At 51.8% G+C, this 13,355-nt stretch overlaps 9 protein-coding genes across 9 annotated transcripts; 5 read left to right on the top strand and 4 right to left on the bottom strand.

Annotated features, from left to right (window-relative positions):
- Positions 1 to 50: 50 nt before the first annotated feature.
- RHO25_012660 (uncharacterized protein) lies at positions 51 to 1,568 on the top strand (the record flags this gene model as incomplete). The annotated part of the gene is made up of 2 exons (XM_023603960.1): positions 51 to 823; positions 929 to 1,568. The coding sequence occupies 2 exons, from the start codon at positions 51 to 53 to the stop codon at positions 1,566 to 1,568; spliced, it is 1,413 nt and encodes a 470-aa protein (XP_023450232.1).
- A 55-nt stretch (positions 1,569 to 1,623) lies between these two features.
- On the bottom strand, positions 1,624 to 3,140 carry RHO25_012661 (uncharacterized protein; the record flags this gene model as incomplete). The annotated part of the gene is made up of 3 exons (XM_023603961.2): positions 1,624 to 1,883; positions 1,942 to 2,500; positions 2,559 to 3,140. The coding sequence occupies 3 exons, from the start codon at positions 3,138 to 3,140 to the stop codon at positions 1,624 to 1,626; spliced, it is 1,401 nt and encodes a 466-aa protein (XP_023450020.1).
- A 1,436-nt stretch (positions 3,141 to 4,576) lies between these two features.
- Positions 4,577 to 5,246, top strand: RHO25_012662 (uncharacterized protein; the record flags this gene model as incomplete). Its single annotated transcript, XM_023603963.1, has 2 exons — positions 4,577 to 4,696; positions 4,746 to 5,246. The coding sequence occupies 2 exons, from the start codon at positions 4,577 to 4,579 to the stop codon at positions 5,244 to 5,246; spliced, it is 621 nt and encodes a 206-aa protein (XP_023450257.1).
- A 216-nt stretch (positions 5,247 to 5,462) lies between these two features.
- RHO25_012663 (uncharacterized protein) lies at positions 5,463 to 7,064 on the bottom strand (the record flags this gene model as incomplete). Its single annotated transcript, XM_023603964.1, has 1 exon — positions 5,463 to 7,064. One exon carries the CDS (start codon positions 7,062 to 7,064, stop codon positions 5,463 to 5,465), a length of 1,602 nt encoding a protein of 533 aa, XP_023450258.1.
- Positions 7,065 to 8,009: 945 nt separating this feature from the next.
- RHO25_012664 (uncharacterized protein) lies at positions 8,010 to 8,756 on the top strand (the record flags this gene model as incomplete). The annotated part of the gene is made up of 2 exons (XM_023603965.2): positions 8,010 to 8,562; positions 8,620 to 8,756. The coding sequence occupies 2 exons, from the start codon at positions 8,010 to 8,012 to the stop codon at positions 8,754 to 8,756; spliced, it is 690 nt and encodes a 229-aa protein (XP_023449850.1).
- A 298-nt stretch (positions 8,757 to 9,054) lies between these two features.
- On the top strand, positions 9,055 to 9,561 carry RHO25_012665 (uncharacterized protein; the record flags this gene model as incomplete). Its single annotated transcript, XM_065603576.1, has 2 exons — positions 9,055 to 9,220; positions 9,278 to 9,561. The coding sequence occupies 2 exons, from the start codon at positions 9,055 to 9,057 to the stop codon at positions 9,559 to 9,561; spliced, it is 450 nt and encodes a 149-aa protein (XP_065459648.1).
- A 323-nt stretch (positions 9,562 to 9,884) lies between these two features.
- Positions 9,885 to 11,201, bottom strand: RHO25_012666 (uncharacterized protein; the record flags this gene model as incomplete). The annotated part of the gene is made up of 3 exons (XM_023603966.1): positions 9,885 to 10,346; positions 10,404 to 10,725; positions 10,807 to 11,201. The coding sequence occupies 3 exons, from the start codon at positions 11,199 to 11,201 to the stop codon at positions 9,885 to 9,887; spliced, it is 1,179 nt and encodes a 392-aa protein (XP_023449849.1).
- An 874-nt stretch (positions 11,202 to 12,075) lies between these two features.
- Positions 12,076 to 12,264, bottom strand: RHO25_012667 (uncharacterized protein; the record flags this gene model as incomplete). Its single annotated transcript, XM_065603577.1, has 1 exon — positions 12,076 to 12,264. The coding sequence occupies one exon, from the start codon at positions 12,262 to 12,264 to the stop codon at positions 12,076 to 12,078; it is 189 nt and encodes a 62-aa protein (XP_065459649.1).
- Positions 12,265 to 12,956: 692 nt separating this feature from the next.
- RHO25_012668 (uncharacterized protein) lies at positions 12,957 to 13,298 on the top strand (the record flags this gene model as incomplete). The annotated part of the gene is made up of 1 exon (XM_065603578.1): positions 12,957 to 13,298. One exon carries the CDS (start codon positions 12,957 to 12,959, stop codon positions 13,296 to 13,298), a length of 342 nt encoding a protein of 113 aa, XP_065459650.1.
- Positions 13,299 to 13,355: the final 57 nt, after the last annotated feature.

A 13,355-nucleotide genomic window follows, 5' to 3' on the forward strand; every position in this document is an offset into this window, starting at 1 on the left:
CTGACTACGATCAGCGACTACAGAGACAAATTGCGCAATGTGTCAGGGACATGGAAACTACTGACACCATCGGACGCGGATGGTATGGCGTCATCATCGTGCCCAAGAAGCAGAAAGACGAGAGCTTTCACGACAAAGCTATGCGCAAGGCCGCCAAGATCATCGTGCAGACGCGGCCAGATCTTGCAATTGGAGATTTTGGTAAGCCTGTACGGGAACGCGATCACAAGGTGGCTTTCGTGTTGGACAGCAGCGGAAACATCGTGGTACCAAAGAAGCGGAAGAACGAGAACCGAGGAGAGAAAGCTGCTCGCAAAGCTGCTGAAATGGCCGTGCGCATGCAAACGGCAAACATGGTGCGCATCAGGCAGGACGCTGCCAGTAACGGTTCTCAGGATCCTGGAGTGGTCGACCTGGCTGGTGATGACTCTCGCAGCATCATCGTGCCGAAGAAGCGGAAGGGCGAGACGCCAGAAGAAAGAGCTGTACGCAAAGCTGCGAAGAGAGCAAGCAAGGCAGTCAGACAGGCTCACGTGATTGAGGAGCCAGGTCGCAAGTCGCAGCGGCGGGGCACGACAATGGAGGAGAGGTTGGCTCGAAGTGAAGAACGCCGCAGGAAGTACCAATATGCTGAGTCGCAATTGGACCCACGATTGCAAGGCAAGGACCGCGGGGGTGACTGGGAGTCGGAAGCCTTTGTGTCCAGGCGCTTTGGCGCTCTTCCAACTCTTCAACTGAACGTCAGAGGTGTTGCGCGTCCGAAGATGGAGACTATGGAGGAGAAGTGCCATGACTGTGGCGAGACTCACGTCACCAGGAGTTGGTACTGGGCCAGAACGGTTCACGATGCATGAGTCTTACTCTGCCATTCCTGCTACAACTCGAGATATAACGGCCGTTGGAGAAAATCATGGACAGAGAGTCTTAGGCAACTTGGTGCGAAAAACGCGCCTGAAAAGATCGAATGCCAGCCGCAATACAGCAGCGATGGCCACGAGGATGCTGAAACGGATGAGACTCGTCTTCGCGATGGCCGTGGCCAGTTCGTCGTGCCAAAGAAGCGGAGAGAAGGGAAAGCAGAACAAAGAGCAGTACGGAAGGCGGCCAAGGAAGCGACCACCCTCACAGTGCAAGAGTCTGCTGGAGTGGCTCGCGACGCGAACGGTCGTGAACGCGACCGGACTCGGGACGGATGGCATGTTTCCCGTCTGCATGAGGTACGTGAGCGAAGGGAAGCTGCAGCGGCAGCGGCAGCAGCGCAGGACGGCGAAGAGATCGAGATGTTCGGCTTGGGTAGAAATCGGTATGGCAACAAGTGGCTGCCATACAAACCGAAGCTCTCCGAATTGGTGGAAGATTGCGTTGAATGCGGGGATACTGAGGCGAACCGGTATCGTTTCGCAATGCGAGGGCGCAAAACCTGGGTACTCATTTGCGATACCTGCTACCAACGTGCTTGGAGAGCCGAGAGGGCAGCCCGGAAAGGCGACAAGAAGAAGCCCCAAGCCTACTATGGCGCCCGGAGTGACTATATTCTTCAAGGGAAACTGGACAATGTGCCTTACTGAGCTGGTACTGCATCGCTCTGTTGCATAATATCGAGCTACGCCACTGCTTCGACGCCTACAATTCCTTTTTCTCGCCGTTTGCGTTCTTAGTCGCCTCCTCAGCAGCATCCTTTCCGCCAATCTTCACATCCTCGGACGAGATCCTCTTCTCACTCGTCCAACCGATAGCCTTCAATCGCTCAGTCAGGATTGGATGTGAGTAATGGAAAGCGGAATACATCCAGTCAGCATCCATAGAGCTCAAATTCTGCTTTTGCAGCTTGATCAAAGCTGCTGCGAGTTCACTTGCATAGCCAAGCTCAAAGGAGAAAGCATCTGTACAAACGTTAGCATTGGTAGCAGAAACGAAAGTTATTGGAAAAGGTAAACCTACCAGCCTCGAACTCGAACTTTCTCGTCAGTGCGTTCATGCCGAACTTGACCAGCGAATCCGTCGGGCTCAGAACTTCGTTAAAGAGCAGGAACCCGATGAGAATCGGCCTCTCCGTCTCAAAGCCAAATGCCCTGTATAGACTATTGTTCTTGATGAACACGCTAAAGAGCGCGAAAATGTAGAATAAATGGAACGAGCTGATTCCCAACAGCTTCGCAGTGTGACCCATCTTCCAGTGTCCGAGCTCATGCGCCAAAACAGCCTCAATTTCTGGTGTCGTGCTCTTTTCAATCAAAGTATCGTAGAGGACAATCTGCTTTTGAAGACCAGGAAGACCAGTGAAGTAGGCATTGCTGTGGCTGCTTCGCTTCGAGCCATCGATGACTTGGAGTTTGCCGAGGGGGAATTTGAGCTTCGCTGCGAGGGCTTCGACGCGGTCTTTGAGGTCACCGGCGGGGAGAGGGGTGAGCTTGTTGAAGAGCGGGACGATTACGCTGGGGTAGATCGTAATTGCCAGGAGTTGGACCAGGAGCATGAAGACCCAGATGTAGAGGAAGAACTAGACGCAAAGTCAGCATGAGGAACATGATCTCTTTCCCGCGATTGGCCAAACATACGTTGTCTCCCGTCTTCTGAATAATCTTGAAGAACGCAGCACCGATCGGTATTCCGAAGGCCAGACTCAGTGCCTGCCCCTTGATCATATCCGTGATCCATAATCCCACAGTCTGCTTATTGAACCCGAATTTCTCCTCCAGCACAAAGTGATGATACCAGCTGAATGGCAGTCCAATGATCGTCTCAACCCACGAGTAGGAGAAAGCGAAAACCAAGGACCTCGTAATCTCTCCTCCAAACCTCGCCGGGAAGAATCGATTCACCAACAATCCACTGACAGCCCACCAGGCAGGATAGAAATCGTACGTGATGAGAGCGAGGTTCTTAAGCTGGTTGAAGGCGCCATTAACGACTCCGAATTGGGCTTTGGCACGGCCGTAGGCTTGGGATTTGTCGTGGGTTTTCTGATCGATTTCGTTTTTGAGCTGGGCGGGGATGCGCTGTGATTTGAGGATTTGGTATTGGCGGTAAGTGAGGTAGGATTCGAGGGCGTATTCGGCGACGGAGAAGGTGATGATGAGCGTTTTCCAGGGGATGTAGTCTTGATCGATAGCGGCGCCGAGGCGGCGGAGGAGGTCCATGGTGAGGGGCGACCTCTCTGGGTCTTCTGGGATTTCGTGGTGCTGAGAGGCGTTGTTTGCTCCCTACATACGGGATGAATGGTGGAAGTTGAGAATTATAAAAGAGCGACGGGATGTTGGAGCGAGAGAGCAATACGTGTCGTCAGTGAGAGCTTGTCCGCTGGTCCCTTTCGCATGTGCAAGGATTTCCCCACAAAAGTTGCTGACGCGACTTGTACACGTCCCTGCACTTCACTTGCAAAGCAGTGTATAAATACGGCAGAATATGTAAGACTACAGCTATCCAACATGTTGATCAAATACGGGACACGTTGCTCGCGCTGAGTCGAGAGATCGACTTTCAGACATCGGTCGGCCCTGGCCTTGAGTGGCTCGGGGCCATTTTCCCGCAAAAATAGCTTTCCTGGCAGTGATAATATACGACATTCTTGAACACAGCTTTCTGTGCTTACGATTAGAATTTTGGGACTGAGTCCCAGAAGACGCGCTTTAATTGATGCTGGGTTGAGGTAGATGTGTTGCTGTCCAGCTGGTTGCGAGGACATGAAGCAAGTCTTGGCAGAAAGACCCCCGAGCTCCGCAACCGCCTCACCTCACATCGACAGCGACACTGTCGAGCGACCACGATTAGCACACATCACCGTTACAATGCTTTGCTCACGCTGCATGCGGGCTACCACAAGCGCACTGCGCTTCTCTTCCCAATCAACACAACGGCGGTACGCCTTCTTCAATCATTAGCACTGCGCGGCGACTAATCACCCTCTAGATCTCTCTCCCTTCTCACTACAACACTTACGCGGCCAGCGCTCACCCCCACACGACCGAGTTTACCAGCATCCTCAGTCGAGTCAACAACGTTCGCACAACCGACATCATTGACTGGTCTGTCAATATCGCAAGTACGAGGCGCGAAACGCGACACATATAACCCATCGCACGTTGTGCGGAAACGAAGGCATGGATATCTCAGCAGGGCGAAGACACGGACGGGGATGATGATAATCAAAAGACGTAGAGCGAAGAAGAGAAGCACGATGAGCCATTGATGTGTAGTTATTGTTCAGTGGGAGGAGAGTGGACGGCATAGGGTAGCTGAAGACGGGATTTTGCAATCGCATGCGCAGTGCAGGCGACACCATACAGGCGGTATCAATGGCACCACGGGTGTTGTGACAACAGTGTAAGACATATCTATGAGCTCGCCATACAGGAATCGTGTAGGCATCACGAGGCGGCAGAGCTGGAAAAGCAGCAGGAGCATGGAAGGAGTGCCAGAGACAACGGCTCTGCGCCTGTAAGACAATCACATTTGCAAGTGAACGTCTAAGACAGATCTCATTCACTTCGACGCCCAGACTCGCTCACTCACTACAAATTCAGTACATTCCACTGACATTTCGTTACTGACATTCTGATCTGACTCCTCCATCACAATGGAAACGATCCTGGAAGAAGATTGCTTCGACATGGCTCCAAGCTCCAGCTCAACTCCGAGTGAGTCGCCGAACGAAGAGGCCCAGGAAATTCCAATCGGAGTTGCACTGGGGTTCGCAGTAAGTAGTGATCCGACAAGGCCTTTCTACAGATGGCTAATGATCTTAGTTGAGCGCCGACAAGCGCATTGCCGAGACTACTGATCGCGCCGACACGAGTGGCTACCCGTCGCAAGTCGCCAACGATGGAAGCGCCAATAATCAAGATACGCCGCCCACCAATTCGTCAACCCCTGGCGCCTACCCGCTTGACCAGCCAGAATCCGACCTCGCGATCGCTCAGGCTGGCGCTCAAGATATGCTGCCGACCAGTGCCCCACCACCACGTACCCATTCGCGCCGACCATCAGAGCACGACCTTATGGTTTGTCCTACTGGACTCACAGCACTTGACGACACGGAATACAACGTAATGCTCGACGTGCTTGTCAATGCAGCAGCACAATGCGAGCTGACTCGAGAGATCTGCGACAGAATCATAAAGGGGTTCTTGAGCGACAACATGAGCTTCGGAACGGCGCTGCGGGATGTTTGCTGGAGCCTTGATGGGGTTTGCTGCGCTTGGGCTTTGCTTCTGATGATTTGGGTCTTGATGGGTACTACTGCCTGAATTCCTGGATGTATAGCAGTAGGATTTGTTGTCTGAAGCTTTGGATTGGTAAACGGAAGGATTGCTGAAGGCCGCTGGGCCAAGTAGTAAATTTGTGCACAACCCCTTGCTCGTTTCTGCGTTTCTCGCGAATTGTCTTTGCAACTACTTGTTCGCCGAGGTCACTTTGGAAGTTCAGATACATAGGACTCCTCTGAGCAACTCTCGTCCTTGACATCACGCCTCCCTCCACTTCCCCTCCGGAATCTCAACAGTAGTATTCTCATCCCTGGGCCTGCGTCTCCGCACTCTCACATCAACACCACTCTGATGATGAAACCACCCTCCAAAAACCTTCCACGTCTTCTCTTCCAACCCAACAAACTCAAAGTCCCGCAAAATGGTCGGAAGAAGTTTATACATTTCAACATTAGTGATATGCTTCCCGATACAAATCCTCGGTCCGTATCCAAATTGTAACATATGTCTCTCCATCTCATTGGCCTTCTCCACGCCATTTCGCATCCAGCGTTCGGGTATGAATCGATCTGCGTCTTCACCGAAAATGTTCGTGTTGAAGTTAATAACGCAGGCGTTCATGATTACGCCTTGACCTTCGGGGAAGAATTGGCCACAGATAATTTCGCCGCCGGGAGGGACGACTCGGGGGAGGCCCAGACCGAGGGATGAATGCATGCGCATTGCTTCGCGAACGACTGCGTGGAGGTAGGGGAGCTTGATACAGGCGCCGAATCGCAGAGGGTATGTGAGGCGACCTTCTGCAAAGGCTTGGTCGATTTCATTGCGGAGATTTTCGAGGGCTGAGGGGTTTTTGTGAAGGTGGTAGAAGATGCTCGTCAGAGCGATGGCTGTTGTGTCGCTGCCTGCCCAGATCATTGTCCAGATTTCAGCTGTGACGTCTAGTTCTGTCCAGTGCTGCTTCCGATCTGGTGATGTGTTAACGAGATCCAGCAGTCTGTTCAAAACGTCGTTCTTGGGCTTTGATTCCTGAGTCGCACGTTCTTGTAAGCGCTGTTTGACCGCCTTGTGTGATTGCGTGATGACTTCGAAAAAGCCTCTAGCTCCGACTCTTGTGCTTGGGTAGATCATCTCCGCTGCAAAGACAATTGGCCTCAATGGCTTGGAGATATATGTAATGGCAGAAGATAAGGATGGCATCGTCACCATCAACGCACACCAGTTATTGTAATCGATGTTATCTCTGATAAACCCAAAGCCTCCTTGCCTCCCATAGAAGATATCTCCAACCACGTCGAAGGTGTATTTCCTGAGCCAGGCTGACATATCGAACTCCACTTTCGCTTCCGCTAGAAGTTCCATTCTTTCGTAGAAGAGCGCTATCAGGCGGTCTACGCAGGGCTCAAATTGCAAGATCGAAGCTTGGGTATAGAGAGGAGCCACAATCCGGCGTCTGACTGAATGCTTGGCCTCATCTCTCTCCTCGAAATTGCCAGCTCGAGGACCGATGCTGGGGTCAAAGCCAGAGTAGAATTCTGCTTTGGGAAAGACATTCGCTGGGCCGTATATCGTCTCTATCGCAGCTGGATCGGAGATCATGATTTGACCTGGTGTGATGCGAACCAGAGATCCGTACCTCTCGTGCAGGAGGAGGTCATTGTGTCCGGCCAAGCCATGTCGTACACGCCAGAAGTACCACAGGTCCGATATAGAGGCTAATAATGGGCCGGGAAAGCGGCTGTAAGGGTGAAAGCAGCGATTGTAGATTGCTCTGCTTACGGCATACGCAATGACACTCGCAGTGGCAATCTGAATCGCCAAAACGATTGTCGTTGAATCGAGCAGCTTGAAATATGGCATTGAAACGCCGTTTGCCCGGTGGACGACGGACTGCTTACTCTGCTGAGGGCTGTGAGTGCTCTTCTGGTCCTCGTATTTCTGCCTCTTGTAGTGTTGCTAAGGTACTCGATTTTGAGAAGGGAGACGAGCGTGGAGTTGTCAGCAATGGCTAAAATTTGAGGCTGCAATCCAGACCGGCGAAGGCGCGAATCTGTGCTCGTCTTGCTTCAGCAGTCAAGGGGCAGCATGTATTGATTCAGATAAATTCGCCACGTTTCGCCAACTGCAAAACTTCGCTGTATAGTAAGTAGGAACCGACAGCCTAGGCGAACTGCATTAGTGGCATGCAAGACGGGCGAAACGAGCATGCAGAGGTGGGATTCTCGTCAGGGAGCTTGAATCCTCAAAAGCATATCAACTCTTATTCCAAATCATGAGTCGTCGATAGGAGGCACGTCTTTGTATTTCGTGTCCCAGACGACTCAGTACAGGATAGGCAGTCCCGACACAAATTCAAGCTGCGAAGTTCTCCAATGCTCCAGAGGGACGGGCCATCTTGAGAGACGATGCACAGCCTCGCGGAGAAGTCTTCTTCATCACGCATCCCAACCGGACTGCCTCTGTCGTGAAGTCCGAAGAAACCTTTGGGGAGTGACGCAGGAAGTTAGTGTGAAGAGATGAGCGCCATATCATCGGATAATAGAAGTCGCCGCCGAATGACGCTATGCCGATGACGCGCTAGCGCCGTTGACGTGCATACTTCAACCTTTCCCTCCGGTGTTGTTCGTCGTGCTTACGCCTGGAAAGCGAAATCGAAACCAATACCAACATCGTATACTCTGCCCGAAGAATCTGAGCGCTCTCCCGATCCTCGCATCTCCACATCATTTAGTGTATCCGAGGCACTCCAAGAAGCGAAGAAGCGAGGCGGGTGTAATTCAAGGTCGATCGGGAACGATTGCGATAATGGCCACAGCAACAGTCTTCGGATCCACAGGTGCCGTCGGTGGCCAGATCCTGAGCACACTCCTGGGAAACGCGGCGTTCGGCTCGGTCAAGACGATATCGCGACGAGTGCCCCAGGAACAATCAGCCAAGCTCGAAGCGATCGAGGAGACCGATTCATCCAAATGGGGAGAGCGAATCTCAAGCCTCAACCCTAAACCAGATGTTATTTTCAATGCTGTTGGCACAACCAAAGCCGCTGCCGGAGGAGTCGAAAACCAGAAGAAGATTGACCAGGACCTATGCATAGAAATCGCAAAAGCTGCCAAGGAGGCCGGCGTGAAGACATATGTCTTCATCTCCAGTGCAGGCACAAGAGGGTTTTTGAGTGGCTACGTGCCATACTCGAAGATGAAAGTCGCAGTGGAAGATGCTGTCAAAGAATTAGACTTTGAACAGGCAATCATTCTCCGACCCGGCATGATCCTGGCACGTGAAAAGCCAAAAGCTCCGCTCGCAGAGAAGGTTGTGAGCAGTCTGCATATGATAAGTCCAGCATTTCAGGACAAAATAGGTGTGTGATAGTACTGTCGAGATTACCCGATTGCGCGAGATACTGATATTCCTACAGGCCAAGATCAGAAGATCATCGGTAGAGCTGCTGTTGCGGCCGCCAAGCTCGCGCAGGAAGGCAAAGCACCTTCGAAGTATTGGGTTTTGGAGCAAGCAGATGTCGTAAAATATGGGCGAGATGAATGGAAAGAGTAAAGAGTCTGCAATCGCGGCTCCCAGCAAGACTCGTTACTGCGGTATGAAAGATGCCCGCAACGTGTCAAAGCAGCTCCTGGATTCAGATGTGCACCCAAATCGGAGGTCGTCGACGCCATTGAGTGGAAGTACCACGATATCGACTGGTTTTGGCTTTGCACAAGCTATGGTACTGCAACATCACAATATTTTACGAATTTGAAAGGGCTACCATTTTACCACATCACTCATACTTCAAATTTTCCTGTCCGCATTACCTTCGAACTGTGCTTCGCCACGCAGATCGCCATTACCCAACATGAAGTGGACAAGAGTCCTTACTCTTGCTGCCGCGGCTAGCCACGCATCGGCGGGATACATATTCAAGAAGAAAATCTGGTCTGGACAAGCTGAAAGAGCAAATTCTACAGCGCTTCTCCAATGCGTGGACCAGGTGCGAGCGGAGCTAGAGGAAAGTCCGACAAGTAAGTTCTCTCGCCAGACACCGAACAACACCTACTTACTACTGTCTTTTAACAAAGGGAACCGCATAAGGGGCTTTCGGTGCGCAGACCGCTGGTGGCAATGTGGAAACTTCGATGCGCAGTACAAGTCGGTCATTGAGACGAGCATGGGGGGCTTCCAGAGATGCGAAGATGATCTTTACCAAGCAGTCTATCTTGCTAAAGATTGGTTCATGTGCAAAATAATCAAGGTCGGGATCACCATCGATAGACACGTCGCCTACTCGCCTCTGGGCTACGAAGCGTGCCCTGATCGCCACGTGCCATGCAACCCAGAGACTAGCATGAGCTACGAGAAATAAGCTTTGGAACTATAACTAAGGTTGGGAAGTGGTGATCTTGTATCTTAGCAAAGCTCGAGGCTGCAGAGATACCTAGTCTTGCCTACATAATGGCGCCGACATGCAAGGGCTGTGCTCGGGATCAGCACACGAGATCTACTGGCTCATTTCAATCAATATCATTTGCTCTGCCGGCGGCTTGCTTTCTTCTAGCTACCACTCGTAGCGCCTCATCATGTTTCCATGCTTACTGTCCTCTTGATCAATGTGTGCGGCAACGCCGGATGCTCCACTCACGCTCGCGTCAATCCGAGAAACCACTCTGCTTCCACACTCCACCGCCCTTATTTCGCCTCATACCATGCCGAATCCCCTCCATCACCCAGCAGCTGATCGAAGTAGACAGACTTATCATGCCGATCATACAATATCAAATGGAACCGAATATTATAATCCCTCTCATCCCTCCCCACCCAGTCCAGCGTCTTTGCAGCGGCGTATGCCTCCGGACATTGACTGTCATACATGATCCGGGCTCCATACCTCAACCTCTTGTCCAACCTCTTGATGCATCGCTCTCCCTCGAGTTTATGGGTTTCGGTCAAGTATTGTACCGCTTGCTCGACAATGTCTGACATCTTCGCTTGTGTACCGGGAGTCTGCAGGGCGCAGAATTGGTTCGAAAAGTCGAGGAGGTGCGAGCCTTGGAAGAATTTCCCGAGATCGATGGTGATGTCCCAGCGGAAACCTTTCTTGACTCCGAGGCGAGGAAGGACGTTTACTATCTGGAGATCCCTGAAGCCGAGCTTGGACAGGTTGCGTTAGTCGGAGACTCTCTTATTGTGAGAGGTGCGACCACTTACTTCGATAAGAAGGGTCCCTATAGGCGGCTTCTGATCCATGAGGTTTTGGCCGTTCGTCATGATCTGCACATCTGGCAGCTCAACGTGGTGCACTTTCATCAGAAACACCAGGAGATCGCGGAATTTTGCCGTTCTTGCGAATGTTCGCATGTTGAATTTGTTCCCATCGTGCCGGACAGGTGAGGAGTAGCCACGCAGAGGTGAGTGGATTACAACGGTAAGAATGGGCCGATATCTCACTTTCGGCATTGTGAATGTCGCGCTCTCTCTCTGATTCAATATTGTTGTCAAAGCTGCGTGAGAGTCAGATCCAGGTTGTTGACTGCATCCATTAGCTCAGAGTCATGCCTTCCTGCGTTATTTGATGGAAGGCATTGCCTGTCACGCACCTTCCATCGCTCACTGTTTCCTCAAACCGAAATACAGCCCCAGCCCCAGTCCCATCAGACTACAGAGCAGTAAAAGTACGCCACATGCCCACCACTTCAACCTCCTCGACCGCTGCCTCGCTCTCTTCGCAGCCTCCAAATCCAGCTTCCCAGTCTCCCCACCCGTGATAGTCGTCACGGTGTGCGCAGTGGAGATAGGTCGGAAACCACACTTCTCGAATTCTTCGCGCTGTTCAGTCACAGAAGCCATTCTCGAAGCGCGAATCGACATAACGCCACTCGATCGCACATCCGAATTCGAGCCATTGAAATTCATATCCAGTGGAAGAGTTTGCGATTCGTGTTTTGCGTGTTCTTTCGATGGGGATGATGCCGCGCCGCTCGATATCAGAGTTGCTGTTGTCGCCATTGTTGAGATTGAGGTTGGCGAGGTTGGAGATATTGGCGACAATGTTGTTGAGGAAGGGTTAGAAGTCGCAGAAGAATTTGAACGCGGGAAAGTTGGTCGTTTGGTAGTGGGTGGCAGCGGAGCACAGGAGTTGACGAATTTATGGAACTCCAAGTTAAGTGTTTTTAACTGAGGTTGGTGATGATGGTAGTGAGGATGATCTTGAAGTTCGATACAATCACTCAGTGACATGATGGGCTCATGTTCACTTCAGCGCAAGTGACAGGCGGTAGGGAGGACAAATGCTGAAGAAGAATGATGAAATCGCTCGGCTCGGATGTCACTGAGCCCTCGAGACCCAATTCTTATCATCACATGAAGCCTTCACGCTGATGCTGACATGAAGTCGCCCGGTTGACCCGAGCTCCGTCCGCGAGGCGTTCTACTTTTCATACCGGAGACAATCTTGAAACTGCTCGATGGGGTGGCTGGGCGGACTGCTCCAAACCGTGAGACCCCGATTCGGTAGATGGAGTCGACCCTGTGCATGACGAAACAAACACAATCTTGGGCGTCAGTCTCAACGCATGGAAACGTCTATCGCAAGTCACAGCGATAGAACTTTCGACACGGCACCACTGTGGGGTTAAGTTGATGTTACTTCGGAATCGTAGGCGCTCTGTCATCTGTCAAGCCGTTAGCAGGAAGGCCACGAGGTCCGAATAGGCTCAACCGCGGTTGCAGCTCATTCCCAGTGTTTAAACTTTGGGACCCTGCTTGAAACGTGATACAGATCAGATCAGACATAATGTCGACGGGAAAATCTCGTTCGTAAAGAGTTCGATTGCGATGTGCTGGCATGCTTAGCGAAATATGGCGTAAGCATCGTGACCGTTCACGCAGAAATGTCCTCGATGAGTCTCGAGATCATTGCAAGCTTCGAAGGTCGTCCGTCTTCCTCTTCCACGATCCCTGCAATGCCCTTCTCGCATGCTTCGACGTATAAGAAGTTTGCACTCGGAATCAGGTCTTTCAGTGAACCCTTGACATTGTCCAGAACATCTTGGCCGGGAAGAATCGCCATGGCTCTCCAGCTTTTGGAGTTCAGACGCCAAGGACGGGAAATGGTTATGCAGAGATCGTGAACTGGATTTTTGACGCTGTGCTGTTGGACTTGTTGTGCGCTGAGAATCATGATACTGCTAACAGCTTAGCAATAACTCCATGGGCACTCTATGCTATCATCAGCGTACATTTAGTGTCTTTGGTGTCCACTGTTGTCAGAGTTAGATCCGAAGCCGTCCGTTTTGGTAATTTCTGTCCGACTTTTGTGCTCGATAACGAATTCTTCTTCAGGAATGGCGAGATTATCCAAGATCTGCCTGCGAAGCGTGAAGTCCTTGTGCCTGTTGAATATCTATGAGAATGAGAGGGGAAAGGGGAGGAGGGCGCGCAGAAGGCGAACGAAATCGCCAACGCCATGGTATCGCGGTCAACTCAATCAAGGACGGTGCGTGTGGCTGATGCGTACTGCGTGGGTTAATGAGTGGCTGTTCCGGCCACGCGCATTGCCCGTGGGCAGTGTGATAGTTATAGTTCGGGATGTGCGTACGTGGATCGTGGATGGTGCGAGTGAATGCGTGACTTCGCTGTCCGAAAGTTCGGCACAAATGCATGAGGAGTCCTAATAGCCCGATATCCGCAGAAACTCTCATGGGTCAAATTGGCCATCCTGGTATCACGACTTTGAGTGCTTCCATTAGTATCACAAAAAGGATGGCACGACAGGCGGCGAACAGGGCACCGCAGACGCGAGTCTTTGATGAGAGGGAGCTTCCAAGTCATGCCGCCCCACTCCTGCGATCCCTCACTGGAAAGCGGCCAGAAATGGTCTCACTGCGTGCAATGCTGCAAGAAGGTCCCGAAAAGCATCTTCCGTCAGGTCGTGGTGGGGTCATTAGCCGACTGCGCAGAGTGTTGAATACGCGTGCAGAGAGCGACGCGTTCGATGAAGCCGACATCGTCAATGTGGCTCCTTCGCGAGAGGTCTACATTCGCGCACGACAGTCGCTAGAGGCTTCGACAGGTCGGGTGCAAAAGCGCGATCTTGAATTGTAAAAGTCGAGGGGTTGGCCAGGAAAGGGCTTGAGAGGACGTCTGTTTGAATACCTCACC

The sequence above is a fragment of the Cercospora beticola genome, chromosome 9 (genome assembly GCF_033473495.1).
Source record: "Cercospora beticola chromosome 9, complete sequence".
Taxonomy (NCBI): Eukaryota; Fungi; Ascomycota; class Dothideomycetes; order Mycosphaerellales; family Mycosphaerellaceae; genus Cercospora; species Cercospora beticola.